Source organism: Lissotriton helveticus, chromosome 7 (assembly GCF_964261635.1).
Source record: "Lissotriton helveticus chromosome 7, aLisHel1.1, whole genome shotgun sequence".
In the NCBI taxonomy this organism is placed as follows: domain Eukaryota; kingdom Metazoa; phylum Chordata; class Amphibia; order Caudata; family Salamandridae; genus Lissotriton; species Lissotriton helveticus.
The window spans coordinates 829,406,671-829,434,032 of NC_136068.1; the positions used below are offsets into that span (position 1 = coordinate 829,406,671).

General features: G+C 45.6%; 1 protein-coding gene across 2 annotated transcripts in view; it reads left to right on the plus strand.

Moving 5' to 3' along the window:
• Positions 1-27,362, plus strand: part of GFPT2 (glutamine--fructose-6-phosphate transaminase 2) — a 107,446-nt gene that overhangs the window by 14,512 nt on the left and 65,572 nt on the right. For both annotated transcript variants that reach the window (XM_078653321.1, XM_078653322.1), the window contains exons 2-3: positions 17,857-17,964; positions 18,459-18,557. In XM_078653321.1, the coding sequence (XP_078509447.1) occupies positions 17,857-17,964; positions 18,459-18,557 (207 nt within the window). The remainder of the gene's footprint in view (positions 1-17,856; positions 17,965-18,458; positions 18,558-27,362) is intronic.

Consider the following 27,362-nt stretch of genomic DNA (forward strand, 5'->3'; position numbering starts at 1 on the left):
GGCACTGACAACCACATAGATCCCTGTAACACCCACACGTACATTTCGTCCTGAAGAAAGCCAGTATTAGAAAAGGCCTGGCTGAGACTAGTCGACCGCACTGAACGTTGGAGACCATAAGTCTACCATGCACGTCCCAAGCCTTTGTTTTTAATTACCTGCCTTGGGTGGGGCCCGATGATGAAGCATGCCACCAACTAGGTTGATGGGTGAGGGCCTTCATAAAAACCAAATGGGTTTCCCACACAGACACACAGCAAACATCAAACAGAACTAGTTCCTGTTGATTGATCATTGGCCTCGACTATGCCAGCTCATTGTATATGGGAGTCAACAATTCAGAAATACAAAGGCAACAGAGTCCAGAATGCGGCTGCTAGATCCCTCTTCGGTCTGCGCAGAACCTGCTCAGTGACAAGTGCCATCCGCAGTCTCCACTGGTTGCCTGTGGCCAGATGAATCGAGTTTAAGGCACTGTGTATAGCCTTCAAAATCCTGAAATTGGCATCCCCCGCAAATATTGACCAACCTTCTCTTACCCTACACAACCCACGCAATTGCTTCGATCTATGGGACAATGCCTGGTAGTGATCCCCTGCGTGAGAAGGGTTTGTGCCGGAGGTCGTTGCTTTCGGAACAGAGCTGCCATCCTCTGGAACTCCTTGCCGGCCTATAGTCAAGGGCTCACTAACTACCCCCATTCAGGAAAGCCATTCTTTTCCCTTCACTGTAGGCCATCCTGTGCCTTTCCGTGCGTGGCCATTCTTCTGCTGTTCAGAGCCGGGATGCCTCTTAGGTGGGGCAGCTACCACGTTTTACAAAAGTTTTAACATAACATAACAGATAAATATCAGTCTGTCATTGGCAGGGAGATCTAGAATAGACTGGTATTGCTGGGTAAGTCCTGTCGTTCGAAGTGAAATGCTTAGGGTGGGTCGTTTTGGAAAAGATGAACCATTATGCTAGCATGGACAAAACAAACTACGTCAGTGAGTAAAACATTGCTGTCACTAGATTTAGCCCTCGCATAGTGATCAAAAGCGACTCTGCCCCCTTTGAAGTAAGGGGTGGGCGGACATTGTGAAGTTTCACATCTCGCTGCTCATACTGTAATTTAGCACCGGAAGCGCAAGCAACACTGAAAAATTAGCGCAAACAGCAGCAAGCGGTGCACAAGGGTACACGACCATTCGAGTTGATTTTGCAGTAGCTCAAGAAGAAAATCTACTTGAGCGGCAGCAAATCTACTCGAGAAGCAGTCCTCTTACCTAAGCATTGCGACTGCCTGTAACTGCCCAAGTTAGAAAATTGTGCTAGGGGACGCCAAATCTTGCCTGTATTTCTGGAGCCTTGTGAGTAAAAAGTTCTGCCATGCGGCCATTGGTTGATTTGGGCCGGAACAACGCATTTCAAGAGTAACCGGAGTCGCCAAATTCCGCCACTTCCACATTTTGCCCACTCCTACTGTAAAAGAATAGTAAGGAAAGACAGTTGCAGGACCATGAAAAGACCTTCTAGTAGCTGAATGCAGCACATTCTTTTTTTAGTACATTACTGCTACTGATGTTCTTAAGGATTTTTGGAGATCATGGCATATTTATTGGACAACTTTTAATTTAATTAGCAGTCACCATTGTGCTTCCTTCTGGATTATTCATTGGATTCCCCAGGCTTTTGATACAGTGTTTAGCTTTTGACAGTAAAATTGTACATCACCTAATGACCTAAATCACTGAAAAAAGCAACATATATCTGTATACCCAGCAAACAGCTTACACTTAGTTATTTTCCTTTCACAGAAATGCACAGCATTTTTAGTTTTCATTAAATAAAAGAACAATTGTGCTTTCATACTGCACAAAGGTTTGCCCACGCAAAACATTCAGTTATTCTCTAATTCAACCCCACACAAGGTAGTGTCACTTTAACCCCCTCACTGCACCCCAGACACATTTTTTAAGGCAAATAGTTTGTTGCAGATCCTGGGTCTTTCCCTTATTTTTATATGGGAAAGCAGGGGAGTGTGAGAGGTGGCACTGTATGAGGAGGTGATAGAAGGCATAATAATAATTGACGATGAGTAGTGGTCATGGCAAAGCCCAGACAGATGAGTATGGTGGCAGTGGTATGTATCATAGAGAGGTGGTTGGTGAAGTGATGTGGAGACCTGTGCTGTAAATTGCACAAAGGCGCATATTCACTGAATGTGGAAGGGCACACTAAAGAAAGCTCAACTCCCTGAAGGGAATAATTCAATGGGGCTTTTCCTGATGAAGGTGAATGGATGATAGGGTCTGTCTCCTTACAGAGCTACAACAATACAATGAAAACATTTAAAGTAACATTTAAGAAAAATAGCAAAACGTAATCAAAATTAATCCAGCTACAGCAACATTAAATATAGTTAAAATAGCACATGAAACCTCCCTACCTAGTTCAAGTGGCTTAAGTGGCGCATTACAACCAGTAGTAGGTCCACAGCAGCCACTAGTGGTTTCAGCAAATCCACTACTCCCACCACCCTGCTAGTCACAGTTATGTCCAAGAGCAAATAATCCTTTCCTCCTGTCGAATCAAAAGTTATGCGATGTTCTTGCTAATCACTTTAGGCTAAAGATCGATGAAATCTATAGCTCTTTTGGCACAGAGGGGGAGTTTAGTGTGGAATCATACAATACTGAAGATCCCATCTCCCCGCTTTTGGAGACCTTTACAGCCATCACTTCTGAGCAAGTACAGTCCTTACTAGTGTGTAAAAAATTGGGCTCCACTCTAGACCTGGCTCCTCCTTTTATTATCTCAGCTGTTGCCCCGGGTCTTGCGGACCCGATTACTGAAGTCTGCAATATATCATTAGCCTCTGCCACCTTCCCGCAGAAATGGAAAATGGCTCAAATAAAACCTTTACTAAAAAAAGCCCTTGCCGACACTTTAGACCTAAAAAATTATAGACCTATCTCGCTTCTTCCATTTTTCTCTAAAGTCATGGGAGCTTTGATCAACAAACAACTAACAGATTACCTCCAACAGAACAACTTACTTGATCCTTCTCAATCAGGCTTCTGTGCGCTGTATTGCACAGAATCCACACTGACTGAGGTAACAGATACAACTAGGTTGGCTTTGGACAAAGGGACACCTACAATGCTGATTCTCCTTGATTTGTCAGCAGCGTTTGACACCATCTCTCATCGAATCCTATTGTGTAGGCTACGAGAGATTGGTGTCAGAGGAATGGCTTTAAAATGGCTCGAAAGGTTCCTGGCTGATAGAACACAACATGTCAAACTGGATACGTTTACATTGCAGACCACGGCTGTAGACAAAGGGGTACCTCAGGGTTCCGTCTTAAGCCCCACTTTATTCAACATCTATGTGTCCTCTCTGGCCACAATTTTTAGATCTTGTGGGTTTGATACCATCTCGTACGGGGATGATACCCAATTGATAGTTACTATTGATACGGATCCCGCGTCGACCAGAGAAAAATTAAGAAATTGCATGTTAAAAATAGCTGCATGGATGACTGTGAATTTTCTACAGCTTAACACCAATAAAACTGAGATTCTGCTGTTTGGAAAATCAGGGGAGCTCTGGGCCTCAGATTGGTGGCCGTCTAAGCTTGGTGAACCCCCTACGCCCAAAAACTGGGTGAAAAATCTGGGTGTCATAATTGATGATAGACTCTCCATGGAAGAACATGTGAAAACCATCTCGGGCACATGCTTCGGCTTAATGCGAATACTTAGGAAGATCTTTCCCTGGATCCCTCTCTCAGCTAGAAAGGACCTTATATCAAGCACTTCTAGTGAGTAGACTAGATTATGGAAATTCCCTACTGGTACGGAACAGGGAAGATCTACTATCCAGGTTGCAGGTCATACAGAACACAGCTGCGCGTCTAGCCCTCAATCATCTTGTGTGAACCCCCTCGGAATCCCTTCTACAACAGCTCTACTGGCTGCCTGTTAGGAACAGAACAGAATTCAAGCTTTTGTGTCTGGTATTTAAAACACCTCAGGGGAAGGGACCAGCTTACCTAAGGAAGAAGCTAAAGCCATATATCCCCTCTCGCCAATTGAGATCGAGCGATCGACAGCTGCTTTGCCCCAGAGAATTAAGAGCGTCAGAACGAGCGGCCACTCTTTCTCGTATCTCGCCCCTTTTCACTGGAACAGACTGCCAGACAACATTCGTGCATGTCCCAATCTCAGGAAGTTTAAGAAATGTCATACTCTTTTGTAACCTGCACAAATCCATCTACACCGCTTAACACCTTCCTTTACCTACCAACAACAGACTCCCTCTCACCACCAATGAGCCTGAGGTATCAAGCACTGGTTGGAAATCTTCCATCTAAAGTAGCTATCATCCTTGCCGCTAAGACTACTAGATCCAGAGACCCCGAGACCCAAAGATAAAAGTGGAAATGATGCAAACATGGAGGCTTGGGCATGCTCCTATTTACAAGTGGTGTGTGGATATTTCCAATCAGTCATTTATCTTCATGTCATGACTAGCCCATTCTAGTCCAGTTTTATGTGTGAGTAAATCCTTTCTGAGTGTAACTTCATGGTCTGTTAATAATAAATATTAATTAACATTCATAACTCAAGTCATGTGCACCCCGAAGTTCAACTTATGTGCAAACCTCTTTACTTGTTTGAGTGGCATATCCTGAAGATAATGCAATCTGTGAAACAAATCAGAAATCACTCTCACTAAAGCAGAGAAGTATTCAATATCTGATGGTGAAACGTCTACTTGTAAAAAATTATTTTCTCTGGTACAAGACGTAGTGTTAAAGTTGACTAGAGGGGTAAAACCTTTATATAGAAAAACACAGGTTACATGAGTGTTAATGACTCACTATTCATACACATCAAGTAGGTACTGTTGCATGACAGGAATAAAGTCTATAAGATAAGAGCTGAGGTGAAATAATCATTTTCACATGAGCTTCAAACATAGAATGACATTTGCCTTTGTTTAAGACAGGAGTCTTAAGGTGTGAAGCAGCAAAGATGCACCTGCCAGGCTAGATAATTCTTTCATATCTGAACTCCTAAAATGAGTACATTTGTACCCTTGTCAAGTCATGAACCTCAGGGTAGAGGGGTAACTTGGTCAGTAATTTTGGGAGGTTTAGGGGTGTGAGCTTCAGATTTCCCAACAATCTCTCTGGCATATCTTGTTAAAATACATTGTATGAGAAGCAGGACATAAGGGGAGATCAGTGGAAAGGGAAAGGAGTGTGGATTGGTAGGGGTACTTAAAACACAATATTTTGCAAACTAATCAGCATTTTTGAAGGCCTTCAAACAGAGACAATAGTGTGTGTGTGTGTGTGCAGTCAAGTAAAAATCCCAGGTGAAATCTGACAGACATTTTAGAATATCCCACAGAAGGCACTTGTACCCAACTGTTTACTACAGAATACATTTTAGTGGGGTCTACCACCCCAAACATTGCTTCCACCCGAATCTATGCTCGTACCTCAGGGTGAAAACTCCCTCTTTTCTTGAAGCCCTGTGTGTCGACCTACTACTCTTTTTATGAATTAAGCCCATGAGAAAATATGATGTACAAGCTTCATTTTTTGGAAAACCAGACTGAGTTGTACATAAAGCTTAATTTACGAGACCACAGCCATTTTCAGATTCAGACAAGTTGATTATGCACTTCTGCACAGGTTTACTCACACAGAGGCTTCTGTGTCTTTATCTACTGCTGTGAGTGGAGAGTGATCATTCAGGCCGTGAATAACCTAAAATTGTGTATGCACACTGGGGGGCGTATTATAATAAGTACCCTAGGGCTGCAAAGGGTGTTTGTGCCCGCTTTGCATGCCCCCGGGGCACTTTGGTATTATAGAAAGGGACGCAGATGCTTGTGCATCCCTTCACTAATACCGATAGTGCTGGCGCACTTAAAGCGCCAGCACTACCTTCAGAGGGTGTGACTACCTTCAATGAGGGAATTCTTTTGACTCTGTGCCTGCGCCATATTACACATGCGGGCGCAGAGGCAAAGAAGCCCTAAGGAGACGCACCGACAGTGCGCCATTTAAAAGGTGGTGCACTGTCAGTGTGCCTCCTGAAAGCAGCCCTCTCCAGGGGGCAAAAGGGGTCCCATTGACCCCCCAGACGTACCCTTGCTTCTTTGGCTTGCCCTCTATTAGAGAACATCCGCTTTGCCATCCTTTTGATAGAATCTCTTGTCTTATGCTCACATTCAGGGAAATACGTATTCAGCACCTGTGAGAAGACATGTGTTATTAGCTCTCTCATTTGTGTGTTGCTTCCCCCTCAAACGCAAGCCACACAACTCTCAGTGTGCTTCCCATCCCTCCCAGCTTGTAAAAAAAAATTTGCAACAGGTATATTTTTGCCTGGGAATGACTTAGGAGTAGACATTAAGGATTTCCTTTGTTTTATCGCGTGTATTTCACAAATGAATGCCCAGCCTTGGCACACATAGGCTTTTACGGCTCTGTGGAAAAGGCTATCAACTGCACTCACGCAACTAGAGTTGGAGGCAGAAAGTACTTAGAAAGGCTAAAAATGATATGTTTCATCTACTGGAGGCCCATATATCTGCTCCCTGGGCTACTGCAGAGCACCAAATGGATCTTGCATGTGTTTCAATTCTGGGTTTTGTGGAAAGTAAATTAGGACTTGGGAAGCGTGGTCCGTAAAATTCTGAAAATTCTCTTAAAATTCTGTGTAGAGTTCCCTGAGTGAAAAGTATTTGCAAAATAAAGTATGCCATTTATGAAGATAGAAACTAGTGAAATCTAATGTACAATTTTAAATACCATAAGATATGTGTTTGTTTTTTCTCCAGTATTTTCGATTTTTTTTCTCTTTTACTTTTTTTTCTCAAACTATACATTGCCACTATTATTTACATGCAAGATCTGTTGGCTTTGCCAATGCTTGTTCATGCATTTGACTGCCATGATTTGCATGGCATTCACAGACATGTCTTAATGCATTGGAAGGCCTTATGCATTGGAAGGCTAGCCTTTTGGGGCTCGGGGGTGAACTGACAGGGCCCTGTGGTGGAGGGGCCCCCAGCTGGAGGTCTTCAACGGCAGGGGCTGCAGTCGGGAACCAAGCAGTTGTCCCACCCCTAAAGAGATGCCAGGAGGACCATGGGTTCTGCCGTGCAGGGCTTCCGCTAGTCTGATGCCCTGCTTGGCCCAAACCTTCCGTTAATCTCTGTTTACCATAAAGGTGAAAATATAGTTTAAGACGATAGAAAGGGAGTACGTGCTGGCTAAATATATTACATTTGAAAACCTGGTAAATATGCGTGTGCTGGATTGGATTTCCACCAAAGCGCACTCCAAAAACATACAGTAATGCGAATTCACATAAAATCGCGTTGTTGAAAAGGCATCGACTGAAAACCTTAAATGTAAGATTAATTTCTCTTATTCCAAAGAATGTGCAGAAAAGTCTGTTTCAGCTCAGCCTGAAACGATAATGTTGAGTAAAATATCCCCCAAGGGTTTCCGAAACCTTTGGTTTACTCAGGCAACAGCCCAGCCACGTCATGCAAACACAAGGCCCCTTTAACAATCGCAGCACAGGGGCCTCATTGTAAAGGCGGATTCAAGGGTTCTCTTCTGGGGCCAGATATTCGCTCACATAAGGCCCACAGTGGTGGCATGAATTTTTAGGAGAGGAGAGTAACATTTCAAAAATAAAAGTGAAGTGATTAGCGAGTGGTGAAAATAAAATATGCAGCCATCTTTTTCCGACTGGTGTTTACACAGGATAGCTGGGTAGGCTGTCTCACTGTTGCTGGGTGAGAAGTTGTACTTTAGGCAGCAGTTTCCCTATTAAGATGTGCGTTTTATAGTAGGACACTTCTTATTGGACCATACTTATTTCGCTAGTTTTGATGGTGGAGCAGTATTTCAGCTTCTTTTAAAAATAATGAACCTGATTTTGTGAAACCGTTAACAGTGGAGCGCGTTGATAGTGAACGCAGGGACCATCGTTTGACAATGCACATGTATCCCCTTTGCATGGGCAGCTAGCTTGGTTTAAGGTGGATGACTACCTTTTGCGAAGAAGGCACACTTAGCTAAGCTGAATGACTGTGCGCTCTTGTAGCCAATTAGTTGTGGTGATCTGAGTCACACTGCAGAGCTATAAGAAATGCACAGTGTGATAGAACCACTTAAACCCTGCTTGTACGTTTGAGGAACCAGAGACATATAGCATCCATGCATTCTCTTAGCTGGTATACCCTGGCCTACCTTGGAACACAGGATTAGAAAATTGAATGATCTTTGTTTTGTGGGATAGGCCAGAAAAGATGAGAAGATGAAAAAAACGTTATGCCATTCGTAGGCATGCATACAGCATCACAGAGGTTATTCAGAATCACACTTTTGTGTTTGATTTATGTTGCTGGTCTGGTGCTAATGTAAGTGGTAAGCAGTTCTCACACACATATGCTCTGATGTGAGGAATTGGTACAAATGGCCTATGAGATGGAGACCTATTTCTCAGTGGCATCACTAAGGGGGTCAGACGGGGAGTTGAGTTGAGTTGAGGGAGAATTTGTATAGCGCTACTATGCCCAAGGGCGTCAAGGCGCTAAGGATGGAATGAGAAGCTGTGTGGTGGAAAAGCGGGAGGGGAGGTCAGTGGTAGGCCTGCCTGAAGAGCCAAGTCTTCAGAGCCTTTCGGAAGAAGGGGTGGGAGGTGAGTTCCTTAATCTCAGCCGGAAGAGTATTCCAAATTTTAGGAGCACAGGAGCTGAAAGCTCTGTCGCCCCATCTGGCTTTGCTGGTTTTAGGAACAGACAAAAGATGTTTGTTGGCTGAACGAAGTGCCCTGCCGGGGACATACGGGGTCACCAGGGGTTTGATGTCTTCAGAGCCGAGCCCGTGCAAAGCACGATGGGTGAGACATAGAACTTTGAACTCTATTCTGGCCTGGATAGGAAGCCAGTGAAGGTCCTTCCTAATAAAGGTGGCTGAGGCGAGTTTCGGGGCATCAGTAACAAACCGAGCTGCTGCGTTTTGAACTGTTTGCAAACGCTGTATCTGGGATTTGTTGATTCCCAGGTACAACGAGTTACAGTAATCTAGCCTTGAGGAGATTAGGGCCGTCGTAACCAATTTACGGTTCAGTTCATTTGGGCTAGCTGTATATGATGATTTCATTATGTTAATTTGTGTCAAATCTAGGATTTATTAAGACATATCGAATTAGGCAATGAGATTGCCCTGTTGGATCTATGCTTCCAATAATTTCTTGTTGTATTGTGTAATTTATGTTTTGTTGGGGATTATGGAATGCAACCATTAGGTATCTATGAACGGTTAGATGTTTACGCCAATCCACGGCCATATTATGTTGTCCACTTTGGGGGCCCATGGGGAACCACTATTCTAGTAAAGATCTTCTTATCTATAAGATGTTTGAACTAACTTGATCAATACCCCGCCCCACTTACATGTGGACCAATGCCGATCCACGGCGAGATTTAGTATTTTTAAATTTTTCGTTCATTAACTCTACATTGACTGGCTTAGAAATGTATAATTTATGTACATACATGTATATATTTAGAGTATGAACCTGTCCCCCATAACTTAAGACACACATACAAATTTGTATTGTAACATTGACTAGGCTAAGATGGCGGCCGACACGGGAATGGTCCTGTCCTGCTAAATCCGTCGTCGCTGTTGTTTGTTCAGTGACGCGGGAACATTTAAAACGGATGTGTAACTGGTAACTTTGTAACACTGACGAAGGAGTATATCCGAAACGCGTCTGTTCCGTATACCATCTGCTGAATAAACGAATCGATGGTGGCTTCCTGTGTGCCCGAGTTTCTGTTATGAATTTACAGAATTGGTAGCGCTATATATATATATATATATATATATATATATATATATATATATATATATATATATATATATATATATATATATGTATATATTCAAACAACAGGTAGCACCAAGAAGTAGGGGGGCCACAGGAAGCTCTTGAGTTCAGTAATTTATTGAGTCGACACCTTACCAGCAAGCACCGCACCAGAATACAGGCATCATAAGTCTTGAATATGCCAGACGCGTTTCAGGAGTCAGTTTCCTTTCATCAGTGGCAATGCCATGAGTAGAGAATGGTGCGCTATTTCCTTGCAGATTAACCCCATCACCCCAAACCTTATTTTGTGTAGCGACTGCTGAGTTATTGGTATGTGTAATTCTTACTCATCTTAACTTCTTCAGGAGGTTGGGACTTCCAGTTGTTATTCTTTATATTTACAGTATGGTCTTGAGAGCAGTGTATCTAAATTTAATTTCTATTGTAAGTTGGCTGTCAATTAATGGTCCTCATTGTACATCTAACAGTGAGTTTAGACATCCTCATTTCCAACCTTCATCAGAGGATCATTGCCTCTGTGGTAAATGAATTCGAATTGAGCATCTAATCGTGAAGGGCCCAGTACGATTGGAGGAGTAAATAGGGTAAAATAATTAGCAAACAGAACACAATTTGTAAGTAAGTAAGAAAATTAAATAAAACGCTCCTGCTGGACCACCAGCGAGCACAGCATTCCACAATCCAACTTCAGCTATGATCAACCGCATGCCGGTAAACTTTATGCATTTCATCCAGTGGGAACCAATTTAAGACCAAATACTCAATGTAATTCTCCAGTATCTTTCTTGAAATGGAAACCATTCATTAAATAATTCGAGCTAAGCAGCTGCAGTGATTTCCATGCCGAATCAAGGACGATCTGCCTAACTGGAATTCAGCCTAGTGGTGTGTGATGATGAGCCAATTGGTCACAGTTTTTAGGACCGCACACAGTACGGATTACATGTATTTTTGTACTGCTTGTAACTTGTTTAAATTGCACTTCGTTGCATTTAACTATACGATTAAGTAGTACAGTAATTCAGAAAATAACACCAAATGTATCAAAAGAATATGTGATGTCGATAGTCATGAAGTCATCTTTGACAGATTAAACACATGGTACTGAGTAGCCTTAGTGGCAGCAGTAACGGACAATGACACGTCAGTACCTGACATCCCTAGTCCCTGACTGACTGGACTGTGAAGTGTTACTGTGTTAAAAGGACCAGAACCCTTCATCTGTTTACCTGCCATTGATACCTTGTTGATTAATAGTCATCAAGTGCCTGAAGTCCCTCAAAGACAAGGATTTTCATCATGCAGATTCAACAGAATCTCGGTAATATCTGCAGATACCTCATACCAAAGACCATTGACCACATTTCATCCTTCAAGGGATTCCTACAGAAGTTGCATACTAAGGGTGACAGAGCACAGACCAGGAGAACTCCACAACAAAGTCAGCATGAGCCTGATCTAAACTTACCCAGTTGGACCCTGTGTATGAAATATTTCAGATTGGAACCAAAGCGAACCACGTTTGTTTTCAAGTGTTTTAAGCAGATACTTTAAAGAATGCCAATGTTATCAATCAATAAGAAACACTCTATCATTCTAAACCACAACTTAATAATAGCTACAGAACTGTATAAAGGAAACCAAGCATTATGATCCTTTAATGTCATTGAGCGGTTCTAGTGACAAGAAGATTTTCAACAGGCCGAATGTCGAGTGGTTTTGACAGGCCACCAGAAAACTGACATTACACAATAGGGCTATAATGTAGAAGTCTGCAACAAAGATCAGTGGCATCTCTAACAGTGAATTTTAGGGACGAACACATTTGACCACGGATCAAAACTGGTGGGGCAACATACAGACCATATATATCTATATATATCTATATATATATATATATATATATATATATATATATATATATATATATATATATATATATATCTATATCTATATATATATATCATACATCCAAGAGGGTCCTGCTGGGATCGACTCCCTCGTCAGGTTGCGCGGTAAAACGGCGAACCCAAGCCGTCAAATTAAGATCCAATACTCCACAATTTGCTTCAAAGCAAGCGCACACTCAGGGGTTGATCTTTGCAAAAAGTTTTATTCCAAGGTAACGCTACGCGTTTCGCCAAAGGGCTTGATCATACGATCGTGTGATCAAGCCCTTTGGCGAAACGCTGGACCTGGCCCTTTTTGCAGGGTTGTTCTTAAAGTTTTTGCTTTCCTCCTGTATGTTTTCTGACCTGTTTTTGTGGGTTTTAGGTCTCTGGGCACTTTACCACTGCTATTCCATGCTTGTGCTCTCTCCTTTAAAGATGGTATCATTGCCTTGCACCTGTTTGGCATATTTAATTTACCCGTAAGTCCCCTGTACAGTGCTATCCCATATACCCCGGGCCTGTAAATTAAATGCTTCTAGTGAGTCCGCAGTGATGCTTGCACCACCCTCAGAAGTAACTTTTCAAACCTCTCTCAGGTCTCTACCACGGCAGGACCTGCATGCGCAGTTTACTGCCACAGTGACTTGGCATTTAAAGTTACTTGCCAAGCATGAGACTCCGAATTTACTATATATAGGTCATCCTTAAAGTAGGCCCTATGGGCAGGGTGCTGTATAGGTTAATGTAAGATGTGTGTCTTCATTGTGTGGCATGTCCTGGTAGTGACAAACAGTCTATTTGGTTTCTCACTGCTGTGAGGCTACTCCTTTCATAGGCTAGCATTGGGAATTCCCTCAAGTCTTTTAAGCGGAAATTTCAGATCTGAAAGGAGTAGTGTTGCCATGTTTGGCATGTTTGTCATAGTGGTGCTAAATCCTGCTTATTGGTGTAAGTGGATTTTTCATTACTATGGTAGAAATACCACTTTTATAAAGTGGGCTTTTCACTGTTAGCAAAACAAAAACAGGGGTATAGGGTAAGACACCTAACTGCACTCCTTCTACTCTATACTGGTCTGGTTGTATTTGTGGGTGCCAAAAAACCTGAAGCCATATACCCCTAGGCTTCCAAAGTCAATGCCCTAAAGCACTGTATACAGTTCAACACAATGGTTCAGCACACCACACAATGTATAATAGCAATAGTAAATAAATTAATAATATCAGTAGGCCATGAGGTATTCTTTCTTGTTTTTATTCCAAATCTTCACACATAAGTAGCCTATTTGTGGGTGCCAAAAACCTGAAGCCATATACCCCTAGGCTTCCAAAGTCAATGCCCTAAAGCACTGTATACAGTTTAACACAATGGTTCAGCACACCACACAATGTATAATAGCAATAGTAATCAAATTAATAATATCAGTAGGCCATGAGGTATTCTTTCTTGTTTTTATTCCAAATCTTCACACATAAGTAGCCTTGGTATAGGGTAAGACACCTAACTGCACTCCTTCTACTCTATACTGGTCTGGCTACTTATGTGTGAAGATTTGGAATAAAAACAAGAAAGAATACCTCATGGCCTACTGATATTATTAATTTGATTACTATTGCTATTATACATTGTGTGGTGTGCTGAACCATTGTGTTGAACTGGGCTTTTCACTGTGCTTATGACTCTTTATGCTTTGCAGTCTGACTCCAATCCATGTTGAGGTAGAGTAACAGCTGGGCTTTGTGCATACTTTACAGACAGCCAACACACACGAAGGGTTGGCTGTAACAGGGTTGCATCTGCATTCATCTTCATACTGAATGGTCTTCCTGGGCTGGGAGAGAAGGAGGTGGGGCACACATACATTAGTAAAGGCTGAGCCCTGCCCTCACATAAAGCACTTGTTTGCCCCCTACTCATGTCTGGAGTCAGGGTTTCGATTGACTGAGGGCATTATGCACTTCTAAATGTTTTGTTGAAGTTACCTCCACATCAAAGACATTTTGAGTATAAGGACAGGGGCTCTGACCATATTTTCTTAGACCATGCATGGACTTGTAGTAACTAGATGCTGCTGGCTCTATATACTGCACCAGGAGGAACGGCTATGCTGTCAGAAAACCTACCACTTGGACGTTGCTTTGTTGTGCTGACCTACTTGCCTACTGGGCTACTAGAGAGACTGCCACTTTGCTAAGGAAACCAGTGTGCTGGCGTGTGGCCTGCCTGCTCTTCATGCCCCCAGTACTCTCCAGGAATTGGTGGGATGGCCCCCTCCCTGCTTAGTTGAGGATCGCTCAAGGATCCTAGGACAACGCTGCTTGTTGCCCGGTAGTAGTGTGTGCTTCCAGCTCCCTGACGACAGCAGTGCATGGTGAGCGCTATTCCTGGCTGTTGGGTCAGTGTGTGGCTGACTTCTGGGGGTTGTACACTCGAAGCAGGGAGAGCCCTTGCGGTTCCCCCATTAGCACGACGGAGCATGTCATCTTCACCCCAGAGTGAAGAATGTGGTGTGCACCTCACTCTTCAAGACCAGCACGGCATGAGGACATTTTTTCAGGCCCTGTGCCCCTCCTTGCTGCTGGCTCCTCCGTGAAAGGCTCGCTTTCAATAATCGCAGCGTGCATTACTGATGATGCATTGCCCAAGAAACGAGTTTGTTCCTCGAGCTGGCATACTCGCTACAGCCACCTGAATTAGCCAGCAGACTCTGGGTGCAGATGTGAGGGACCGGAAAAGGTCTCCAATATGCTCCTGAAGAAGGGCTGAGCTCACTGGGTTGTTTGCAGCGGCAATGCGAATTTGCAGGCTGCTGCCCTTGATCACTTGACATGCGGGGGACCGCGTCTGGTCTCCCCGCTGGAGTTGAAAGTGTGTGTCCCCCCTCACCCGGTTTTGCACATACCTCTGTGGGAACTGGAGCCCCAGATTGCAGGTCAGGGTCGGCCCTCGACTGAGGTGACGATCCATTTTGGCCCCTGAGGGTACACATTACCTTATTACTGCAAATAGGCACACAGGTGCTGTATTGCCCTGCATCTGGTGCCTAATTACCATACTTCACGTGGTAAGCGCACAGGTGTTTCTGCAGCCTAGAGTCTCCAGTTGCAATTTTGCCAGATGGGCTCACCGTGTTTACCGCATAACCTGTAATAGAAGCGCAGTACATTGTGTTGATGTGAACACAGCATTGATGGTGATGTTTGGTGTTATTCCTCAACCTAACTACTGCATTTTCATGCCTACTGTTATTATACGTATGTCATTTGGATGCTTGCTTTATCAGGATTATGAGTATTGATTCAGGATCTGCATAATATGTACAGTGATGGTGTTTTTATGACATGTGCAACATATACGTCTTCAGCTTATTGCACTGACTGTTATGTTTTAACTAGGCGCCGGCGGAGAACTCCGCTCCGTCCGTGGAGTGTGAGGAGATTTGCCTACTTCGCGTTCTCCACAAAACGCGGAGTAGGCAAATCTCCGCAGCGGAGCGGAATTGGCCAGTCCCTGTCACCACGCCACCTATTAAAAATGAATTCGAAATTAATTAAAAGAAAAACAAAAAACACTTACCTGCACTGCGGCGTCCCCGGGCTGCCCTCCTCCTCTTCCTCACCGTTGCTGGGTGATCATTGAGAAAACGTCACATTTCGCAAGTCTATTTTTATCTGTAATACATAAACATATTTTTATATAATACTGTGTGGAGTCACTTTTTGTGGTGCATTTGTTGTGTCGCTGGTGTGAGTGTGTTGCGCAAACGCTTTAAACATTGCCTCTAGACTAAGCCTGACCGCTCATGCCAAGCTGCCAAGGGGTTGTGCATGGGTTATCTTGAGGGTGTAACCCCCTTACCCTGACTAGAGTGTTGGGTTCTGTCTGGCTTAGGTGAATACCATAGGCAACCAGAAACCCCATTTGTAACACCTTGAAGCTTCATTTTCTGGCATGAGTGTGTTACATAAAATATATGTATATATACTGTATACAAATTGGTTGATGCAGTGAGTTATAATGAGAGTCCCAACATCGTTTTTCCCATTGCAAATTATCTAGAGAACCTTTAGCTGGGGCTGTAGAAAGAATGCCAATTTAACATAAAATAGAGGTCACTGTGTTATTGAGTGTTTGGCTCTTCACTGACTCCCTGTCCACCACCAAAGCACTGTTCCTGCTCCTGATGATGACTCTATATGCAGTGATTGGCAAATCATCTATCATTATTATTATTTCTGTGCTTATGAATACTGGATTTTAGGTTGAAACAATTGTTGACAATGAATTTCAACTACTGAATAAACCATTAAGTATCTTGCAATACTGTAGTTTTCTTTATGCAAAAAGTGTGCCTTTTATAAATATTTTACACTAAGACAAAAGGTTCAAACATTCCCTAAAACGCTTCATATTCTCTTCGAATGCACCTGCAGATACATTCTACCTCCCGATCTCTCCCTGTGTATATGAATTCAGTTGATCCATGATATTGACTGGTATTGACCATATAAACGATCAAATTGATTATGTTGATGATTTGTTAGACTATACACAATTCTACAGTCTCACCTTCGTTCATTTTTCATCAATTTCATGTTTCAGAGACAGATCATGTTCACTATGACTTACTGAAGTATTTGAAGGTGTTTAAGATGTCACTACCAATTAAATACATTGAAAAGCTGGCGGTACTGTAGCGTTGTTTTGATATAAATACACAACCAGACAGCTATCATTAGCTTCACAAGTACAGCAACCCACAATGCACTGCTCATGACCTCATGGATTACATCACAGATCTCATCAGTGATAACTTCACAGTACATTTCAAATATCGCATTAGGTAATGTAATAAGGTGGGAGTGAATATGAGATGCAGCAGAAGTGCTCAGAGACATCCCACTAAGAACGTAGGCTGAAGTTACAGTAAAAGCACTGAGACTACATGGAGGCAAAAGGTCACAGTACCACTGGTTGCCAACAGATGCCAATACTGATGTTACATGGAAATGAAATGCAACAAGTTACCATTGAATGCTTACAAATTCCCAATGGCAGCCGGTGATCATTTACAAAGTGCAACCTATCTGTTGTGACTAGTGTCCAATGTGATTGTGTGGTTGTGTATAAGAGAGACATCTATTGGTAATCTAAGGTCAGGAAGTAGGACAATGCACTGCTCCCTGCTTACCCAGATGTGGCTTCTGTAATATTCCATGTGTGTGTCATTGTGATACCAGCACACGAGGGACAGGGGTGTAATCACAGCACACTTGGAAAGAGAATACTTAGACAGAGTTCTTCTTCCCTTGGCGGCCGCCATCCATGCTTTCGCTCATGCAGTGGGGTGAACAGCCAAATCCCGCTCCTTAAATTTGAAAGATGGACTTTGTGCTTTCCTCTATGCGCGCATCCCTTTTTTGCGTTGCGCCTGATTTGCACATCAGATACACCTCAAAGGGCTGTGCACTGGGATATAGATAGGTTGAGTGGTGCTGCAAGATGGCCAGATCATGAATATTCTTCTCAATGTGATTGACTAGAATTAATTGCTTTAGGTGGCCTCAGGCACTAGTAATTAATATTTCGAATTATTGTCCATAATTCCACTTGATTTGAAGTGAAGCCAAGCTGTCTGGAATAAACTGTACAGCTCTTTTGAAACTTTACTCCACTTCAGTATTTAAAATGATGGCACATTCCACTATCTCTGGGTCTTGTGATTAAAATCAAATCTCTGTCACGCTCACAGACTCGCAGTGAACTGGAGGTAAGGGGGGATCTATGGGGGGAATCGGAGGGAGAAGGGGTTTTGTTGGTAAGAATTATTTTCGAATTATTGGTCACTTATGTGTCAATTTCTCTGAACTATGCTCTGGCTCTAATTAAGGAAGAAATGAGATGCTTTGAATATCTGACTTGTCTCTGTAATGTAAATAAGAAAAGGCAAATAAAAACATTCTCCTAAAAAACCCATCAAATCTCTGTGTAGATTTCAACAAAAAATGAAATGACTTCTTGCTTTCCTACTTCTTTTACAGGAATCTTCGCTTACTTGAACTACAACGTGCCTCGCACCCGGAAAGAGATCTTTCAAACCCTGATCACAGGACTGGAAAGACTGGAATACAGAGGATACGACTCTGCAGGTATTTAAAATAACTTCTGGTACGACTCAGTAGAACAAAGAAAAGTATCCCGCTCTATGATACCAGGGCCATTCAATACTCCCAGTCCTCCTGCTGTGTGCTTACACCCTGTGTGCCCCTACGCCTGCATAGATTATCTGCTGCTCTTGATAGCCGCCCTTTCAATACAGATCCTTTCAAAGCACTGTGTAATCAGGCCCTTGTCTCATGCCGAGGTGTGAGTGCATTTAGATGCTTCAACTTGTCAATAGGTCGAGATGGGACATAAACTCAGCACAGTGGAACTTCCAGGCAATCCCACCGAAGACAATAAAATCTATGCTTGAAGCATGACCTTCGTGCCATTCAAGGTCATGGGTCCTGCATATAGACAAACCTAGGAGCCCAGATTTTATCGGGTTGGAGTTCAGTTGCAGACTAGACATTTTCTAGAAATTCGAAAATACCTGTTCCTTTGTCTAATAGGGATATTGAATTTGCTATTTGCATTCTAGGTGTCGCAGTTGATGGTAACAACCATGAAGACAAAGAAAGGCACTTAAAGCTCATCAAGAAAAAAGGAAAAGTGAAGGCCCTGGACGAGGAGCTATACAGTAAGTTGAGGGATCTCTTTAGCACTACAGCGTAACATGTCATTCCTTTTGCGGGACCACCAGAGCAGGAAAAATAGAAACGTGTATAGGGTCATACTCTTTAGGCCGCATTCACAACATTTTACTTTTGCCATCTTTACAGCTACAAAAAGAGGTGGGAATCAGCACATTTTTCACAAAAGCTGTTTAGCAAGCTACATCTGCAGAGCTGCTGGTGTGCAATTTGTCTTTTTACCTGCAAATTCTTTGGGTGCTAAATGTGTACTGTTGGGCGGGACAAGGGTGTGATGCATTCCTTTATCACAAAGGTATGCAAAGAGACAGTCTCATGGGCACATATAGGCCAGGTCCGCTGCAGGCTGTTATGGGAATGTCCACTGTCGCTGAGGGGTAGAACAGTTTGCTATCAGCTCTGCAAATCCTTCCATTCCCCTAATTAAGTGGTGCAATGTAGTTCAGTGCATTGGCATGTGGGCTTCTGAGGGCTTGTATATTAGGTGCATGCACAGTAAACACGTTTTTAAAAACTTTGTAATCTTGGCAAAGTGCAAAATATGTAATGTTTGAAAAGGAGGAAGGTTTCTGAAGACCTTTGTGGAAATGAGAAGCCTTTCCTATGACAGTGAGAGACAGTGAGAGGCAACAGGGTGGACGTTTGTCCTACGCCATCACCTGTTGCTGTCACTTCCTGCTGTCTTAACCTTCCTTCGTCCCCCAGCAAGATGCCTTTACCATGTGCACCATTCCAGGACTACATGTGCTCCTTGATCCCCAGACGCCACCCGTCCCCCTTCTCATTCTGTGCTCTAATCCCCAGACTCCATCACTCCTTTCACTTTCCTCATTCTGTGTTATACCTTGCTCTAACCCCCAGACTCCTCCCTTCAACTTTCTCATTCTGTGTTATACCGTGCCCTAATCCCCAGACTCCACCAAGGCACTTCTCTCATTCTCGTTTATACCGCGCCCTAGTCCCCAGACTCTACCCCGGCATCTCTCTCTTTCTATGTTATACCATGCCCTGATCCCCAGACTCCACACGTCACCTCTCTCATTCTCGTTTATACCGTGCCCTAATCCCCAGACTCCACCAAGGCACTTCTCTCATTCTGTGTTATACCATGCCATGATCCCCAGACTCCACCCCGTCACCTCTCTAATTCTGTGTTATACAGTGTCATAATCCCCAGACTCTACTGAATGGGCCAAGTATTTACACATGCCTTTACAACGCATGCCGTTACAAGGTGGGAAATACAATGAATGAGTCGTTTGCACACGTTCCATTACAACGCACGTCCAGCCGCGGCCCGTGGAGGGAGTTACGGTGAGGCAGGGAGGTGGGGAGGGGGAGGGGCAGAGTGGTGGGTGCTAAAAACCGGCATATGGATAATTGCAGGTAAGTAAACAATGTAATTAATAAAACGAATTTCGTAGCGCGCACTGTATCGCATTTTGCGATGCAAGGCGCGTTACGAAATTCGTTTTATTAAATAAATTGTTTACTTACCTGTAATTATCCATATGCCGTTATTTAGCACCCTCCACCCCGCCCCTCCCCCTCCCCGCCTCCCTGCCCCACCGTAACTCCCTCCACGGGCCGTGGCTGCGCACGTCGTTACAACGACTTGCTTTAAGTAAGTGCTGGAGCTTGGAATCATATATTTTACTATTCCATCAGCAGGGAAGGTGTTGGATTTAAAATCCAACAATGAGTTCCCTAAAGCAAGTTATGAGTTGCGTTGTAATGGAACGCGTGGTAACGACACGTTCATTGTAGTGCCTGCGTTGAAAGGGCATGCATTGTTCTGACAGCATTGTAAACTATGTTTCCCGACTCCACCCGGGCACCTCTCTCATTCTGTGTTATACCATGCCCTGATCCCCAGTATCCACCGTCACCTCTCTCATTCTGTCTTATACCGTGCCCTGATCCCCAGTATCCACCCCGTCACCTCTCTAATTCTGTGTTATACCGTACCCTGATCCCGAGACGTCACTTGGGCACCTCTCTCATTTCGTGTTATACCATGCTCTTATCCCCAGACAACACCTGGGCACCTATCTCATTCTGTGTTATACCGTGCCCTGATCCCCAGACTCCACCCCATCACCTCTCTCATGCTGTGTTATACCGTGCCCTGATCCCCAGTCTCCACCCGTCACCTCTCTCATTCTGTGTGCTCTGATCCCCAGACTCCACCCTATCACCTCTCTCAATCTGTGTTATACCATGGTCTAATCCTCAGTCTCCACCCGTCACCTCTCTCATTCTGTCTTATACCGTGCCCTGATCCCCAGTATCCACCCCGTCACCTCTCTCATTCTGTGTTATACTGTGCTCTAATCCCCAGACCCCACCCAGGCCCCTCTCTCATTCTGTGTAATACTGTTCCCCTGATCCCCAGTGTCCACCTGTCACCTTTCTCATTCTGTGTTATACCGTGCCCTGATCCCCAGACTCCAGCCCCCCATCTCTCTCATGCTGTGTTATACTGTGCTCTAATCCCCAGACTCCAGCCCATCACCTCTCTCATGCTGTGTTATACCTTGCCCTGATCCCCAGACGCTACCCGGGCCGGGTACCTCTCTCATTCTGCGTAATACTATTCCCCTGATCCCCAGTCTCCACCCGTCACCTCTCTCATTCTGTGTTATACCATGCTCTAATCACCAGAATCCAACCCGTCACCTCTCTCATTTTGTATTATACTGTGCTCTAATTCCCAGACTCCAGCCCGTCACCTCTCTCATGCAGTGTTATACCCTGCTCTGATCCCCAGACTCCACCCCGGCACCTCTCTCATTCTGTGTTATACTGTGCTCTAATCCCCAGACGCCACCCAGGCCCCTCTCATTCTGTGTAATACTGTTCCCCTGATCCCCAGTGTCAACCTGTCACCTTTCTCATTCTGTGTTATACCGTGCCCTGATCCCCAGACTCCAGCCCCCCATCTCGCTCATGCTGTGTTATACTGTGCTCTAATCCCCAGACTCCAGCCCATCACCTCTCTCATGCTGTGTTATACCTTGCCCTGATCCCCAGACGCCACCCGGGCCGGGTACTTCTCTCATTCTGCGTAATACTATTCCCCTGATCCCCAGTCTCCACCCGTCACCTCTCTCATTCTGTGTTATACCATGCTCTAATCACCAGAATCCACCCCGTCACCTCTCTCATTTTGTATTATACTGTGCTCTAATTCCCAGACTCCCGCCCGTCACCTCTCTCATGCTGTGTTATACCCTGCCCTGATCCCCAGACTCCACCCCAGCACCTCTCTCATTCTGTGTTATACCGTGCCCTGATCCCCAGACTCCACCCCGGCACCTCTCTCATTCTGTGTTATACCGTGCCCTGATCCCCAGACGCCACCCAGGCCCCTCTCTCATTCTGTGTTATACCATGCTCTTATCCCCAGATACCACCTGGGCACCTCTCTCATTCTGTGTTATACCGTGCCCTGATCCCCAGACGCCACCGCGTCAACTCTCTCATTCTGTGTTATACCATGCCCTGATCCCCAGACGCCACCGCGTCACCTCTCTCATTCTGTGTTATACCGTGCCCTGATCCCCAGACGCCGCCGCGTCACCTCTCTCATTCTGTGTTAAACCGCGCCCTGATCCCCAGACACCACCGCGTCACCTCTCTCATTCTGTGTTATACAATGCCCTGATCCCCAGACTCCCACCTCTCTCATTCTGTGTAATACTGTTCCCCTGATCTCCAGTGTCCACCTGTCACCTTTCTCAATCTGTGTTATACCGTGCTCTGATTCCCAGACTCCAGACCCCCACCTCTCTGATGCTGTGTTATACTGTGCTGTAATCCCCAGACTCCAGCCCATCACCTCTCTCATGCTGTGTTATACCTTGCCCTGATCCCCAGACGCTACCCGGGCCGGGCACCTCTCGCATTCTGTGTAATACTATTCCCCTGATCCCCAGTCTCCACCCGTCACATCTCTCATTCTGTGTTATACCGTGCCCTGATCTCCATTCTCCACCTGTCCCCACTCTCATTCTGTGTTATACCATGCTCTAATCACCAGAATCCACCCCGTCACCTCTCTCATTTTGTATTATACTGTGCTCTAATTCCCAGACTCCAGCCCGTCACCTCTCTAATGCTGTGTTATACCCTGCCCTGTCCCCAGACTCCACCCCGGCACCTCTCTCATTCTGTGTTATACCGTGCCCTGATCCCCAGACGCCACAGCGTCACCTCTCTCATTCTGTGTTATACCATACCCTGATCCCCAGACGCCACCGCGTCACCTCTCTCATTCTGTGTTATACCGTGCCCTGATCCCCTTACGCCACCGCGTCACCTCTCTCATTCTGTGTTATACCATGCCCTGATCCCCAGACGCCACCGCGTCACCTCTCTCATTCTGTGTTATACCATGCCCTGATCCCCAGACGCCACCGCGTCACCTCTCATTCTGTGTTATACCATGCCCTGATCCCCAGACGCCACCGCGTCACCTCTCTCATTCTGGGTTATACCATGCCCTGATCCCCAGACGCCACCGCGTCACCTCTCTCATTCTGTGTTATACCGTGCCCTGATCCCCAGACGCCACCGCGTCACCTCTCTCATTCTGTGTTATACCATGCCCTGATCCCCAGACGCCACCGCGTCACCTCTCTCATTCTGTGTTATACCATGCCCTGATCCCCAGACGCCACCGCGTTACCTCTCATTCTGTGTTATACCATGCCCTGATCCCCAGACGCCACCGCGTCACCTCTCTCATTCTGTGTTATACCATGCCCTGATCCCCAGACACCATCCGGGGCCGGCACCTCTCTCATTCTGTGTAATACTGTGCTCTGATCCCCAGACTCCACCCCATCACCTCTCTCATTCTGTGTTATACCATGCTCTAATACTCAGTCTCCACCCGTCACCTCTCTCATTCTGGGTTATACCGTGCCCTGATCCCCAGACGCCGCCGCGTCACCTCTCTCATTCTGTGTTATACCGTGCTCTGATCCCCAGACGCCACCGCGTCACCTCTCTCATTCTGTGTTATACCGTGCCCTGATCCCCAGACGCCACCGCGTCACCTCTCTCATTCTGTGTTATACAATGCCCTGATCCCCAGACTCCCACTTCTCCCATTCTGTGTAATACTGTTCCCCTGATCCCCAGTGTCCACCTGTCACCTTTCTCAATCTGTGTTATACCGTGCTCAGATTCCTAGACTCCAGCCCCCCACCTCTCTGATGCTGTGTTATACTGTGCTCTAATCCCCAGTCTCCACCCGTCACCTCTCTCATTCTGTGTTATACCGTGCCCTGATCTCCATTCTCCACCTGTCACCTCTCTCATTCTGTGTTATACCATGCTCTAATCACCAGAATCCACCCCGTCACCTCTCTCATTTTGTATTATACTGTGCTCTAATTTCCAGACTCCAGCCCGTCACCTCTCTCATTCTGTGTTATACCATGCCCTGATCCCCAGACTCCACCCAGGCACCTCTCTCATTCTGTGTTATACCGTGCCCTGATCCCCAGACGCCACCGCGTCACCTCTCTCATTTTGTGTTATACCATGCCCTGATCCCCAGACGCCACCGCGTCACCTCTCTCATTATGTGTTATACCATGCCCTGATCCCCAGACGCCACCGCGTCACCTCTCTTATTCTGGGTTATACCATGCCCTGATCCCCAGACGCCACCGCGTCACCTCTCTCATTCTGTGTTATACCGTGCCCTGATCCCCAGACGCCACCGCGTCACCTCTCTCATTCTGTGTTATACCATGCCCTGATCCCCAGACGCCACCGCGTCACCTCTCTCATTCTGTGTTATACCATGCCCTGATCCCCAGACGCCACCGCGTCACCTCTCTCATTCTGTGTTATACCATGCCCTGATCCCCAGACGCCACCGCGTCACCTCTCTCATTCTGTGTTATACCGTGCCCTGATCCCCAGACGCCACCGCGTCACCTCTCTCATTCTGTGTTATACCGTGCCCTGATCCCCAGATGCCACCGCGTCACCTCTCTCATTCTGTGTTATACCGTGCCCTGATCCCCAGACGCCACGCGTCACCTCTCTCATTCTGTGTTATACCATGCCTTGATCCCCAGACGCCACCGCGTCACCTCTCTCATTCTGTGTTATACCATGCCCTGATCTCCAGACGCCACCGCGTCACCTCTCTCATTCTGGGTTATACCATGCCCTGATCCCCAGACGCCACCGCGTCACCTCTCTCATTCTGTGTTATACCGTGCCCTGATCCCCAGACGACACCGCGTCACCTCTCTCATTCTGTGTTATACCATGCCCTGATCCCCAGACGCCACCGCGTCACCTCTCTCATTCTGTGTTATACCATGCCCTGATCCCCAGACGCCACCGCGTCACCTCTCTCATTCTGTGTTATACCGTACCCTGATCCCCAGACGCCACCGCGTCACCTCTCTCATTCTGTGTTATACCATGCCCTGATCCTCAGACGCCACCGCGTCACCTCTCTCATTCTGTGTTATACCATGCCCTGATCCCCAGACACCACCGTGTCACCTCTCTCATTCTGTGTTATACCGTGCCCTGATCCCCAGACGCCACCGCGTCACCTCTCTCATTCTGTGTTATACCATGCCCTGATCCCCAGACGCCACCGCGTCACCTCTCTCATTCTGTGTTATACCATGCCCTGATCCCCAGATGCCACCGCGTCACCTCTCTCATTCTGTGTTATACCGTACCCTGATCCCCAGACGCCACCGCGTCACCTCTTTCATTCTGTGTTATACCATGCCCTGATCCTCAGACGCCACCGCGTCACCTCTCTCATTCTGTGTTATACCGTGCCCTGATCCCCAGACGCCACCGCGTCACCTCTCTCATTCTGTGTTATACCATGCCCTGATCCCCAGACGCCAGCGCGTCACCTCTCTCATTCTGTGTTATACCGTACCCTGATCCCCAGACGCCACCGCGTCACCTCTCTCATTCTGTGTTATACCATGCCCTGATCCTCAGACGCCACCGCGTCACCTCTCTCATTCTGTGTTATACAATGCCCTGATCCCCAGACACCATCCGGGGCCGGCACCTCTCTCATTCTGTGTTATACCGTGCTCTGATCCCCAGACTCCACCCCATCACCTCTCTCATTCTGTGTTATACCATGCTCTAATCCTCAGTCTCCACCCGTCACCTCTCTCATTCTGTGTTATACCGTGCCCTGTTCCCCAGACGCCATCTGGGGCGTGAACCTCTCTCATTCTGTGTAATACTGTTCCCCTGATCCCCAGTATCCACCCGTCACCTCTCTCATTCTGTGTTGTAGGTGCTCTAATCCCCAGACTCCTCCCAGGCCCCTCTCTCATTTTGTGTAATACTGTTCCCCTGATCTCTAATCTCCACCCGGGCATCTCTCTCTCATTCTGTATTATACCGTGCCCTGATCCCCAGTATCCACCCGTCACCTCTCTAATTCTGTGTTATACTGTGCTCTAATCCCAAGACGCCAAACCCAGGCCCCTATCTCATTCTGTGTAATAATGTTCCCCTAATCCCCAAACTCCACCCCGGACTGCCTTTACCCAGCCTGCTTTTCCAGATTTTCAATCAGGTTCTGCAGACTAAAAAATAGCACATGTTTGTCAGGGGCGAGATTCCTCTCACAGCGTATTTTTGTGAATACGCCCCTTGTTTTCATGTTGGCTCTGAAAGCGGTCTGGCTGACGGTGTATACTACATTTAGTGGCTGGGAAGGTTTGAGATTCTTGAACATTTTTTTAAAAAGCCCATTCTTTAACTCTTACCAAAAACTAAGTTTGATGGCACCTGTCTGGTAACCCACACTGCTCGCCACCCATTATCCATGTCACTTTTGTACAAGTCTTAGAATATTTATATCTCTGTACTTTGCTGCAAGGTTTCTCCTTTGGAGGAGACAGACACTGAAAAGCGAGAGAGTGCATGATCAGTGCGAATGATGCTTTACTTCCTTGTGAGCGGATTCTTGCCGCTCTGCATGCCGGGGCAGCCCCACTCCCTCCATGTGCTCGAGGCTCAATACAAAAGTGCTCGGGGACATTCGCTGTGATGCTGGTTATATATAGAGCAACCGCATGGAATGAAGCCCGGGCACCTTTAGCCATTCAGGAGAAAAGTGCATCCCCAACTCTGCTAGATACACCTTAATATTTTCTTATTCTTTATTTTTCATTACGAAAATAATAAAAATGAGTCTGTCTGAATGCAAAAGCCTCTGCTAGCCTAGCTCCGACTTTTGAGTTCCCCTCAGAGAACCGAACGCCGGAGGTGTTTATTTAATTTGTCTAATGTAAACACAATATTATAGCCACGATTTAGCACGTATGATTAAAAGTACCTTGTGACAGAGCTTCTCCAAATTACCGCCAGTAAAAAAGTCTGTTAAATATTTGGATCAGATGTCGATGACCAGTTTTAACTGAATGACGTATGAGCTGCTTGCATCCACACTCCCATACCTGTGGCGAGATAGAGCAAAAATAATGCTTTCAGTGTTCAGAACTAAGAAGCAGAAAACACAAATACCCAGAGTCAGGAAAACGAGCCTATAGTTCTGATATATAAACTACTGTGCATGTTTCGTAGTAGGCTCTCTTCATTTTTGTTGCATTCCAAAGTGCATAAAACATTGCAATTTTGTTGGCCTGCAGCATTGCATCAGAACGCATCCCTTATGTTGCATTGTCTACTGTGTAGGGTACAAGAAACCTGAATAGAGCAGCAGCATTGTACTGAATCTGCTTCTGAGCAAGGAGCTCGGCCTACCTTAC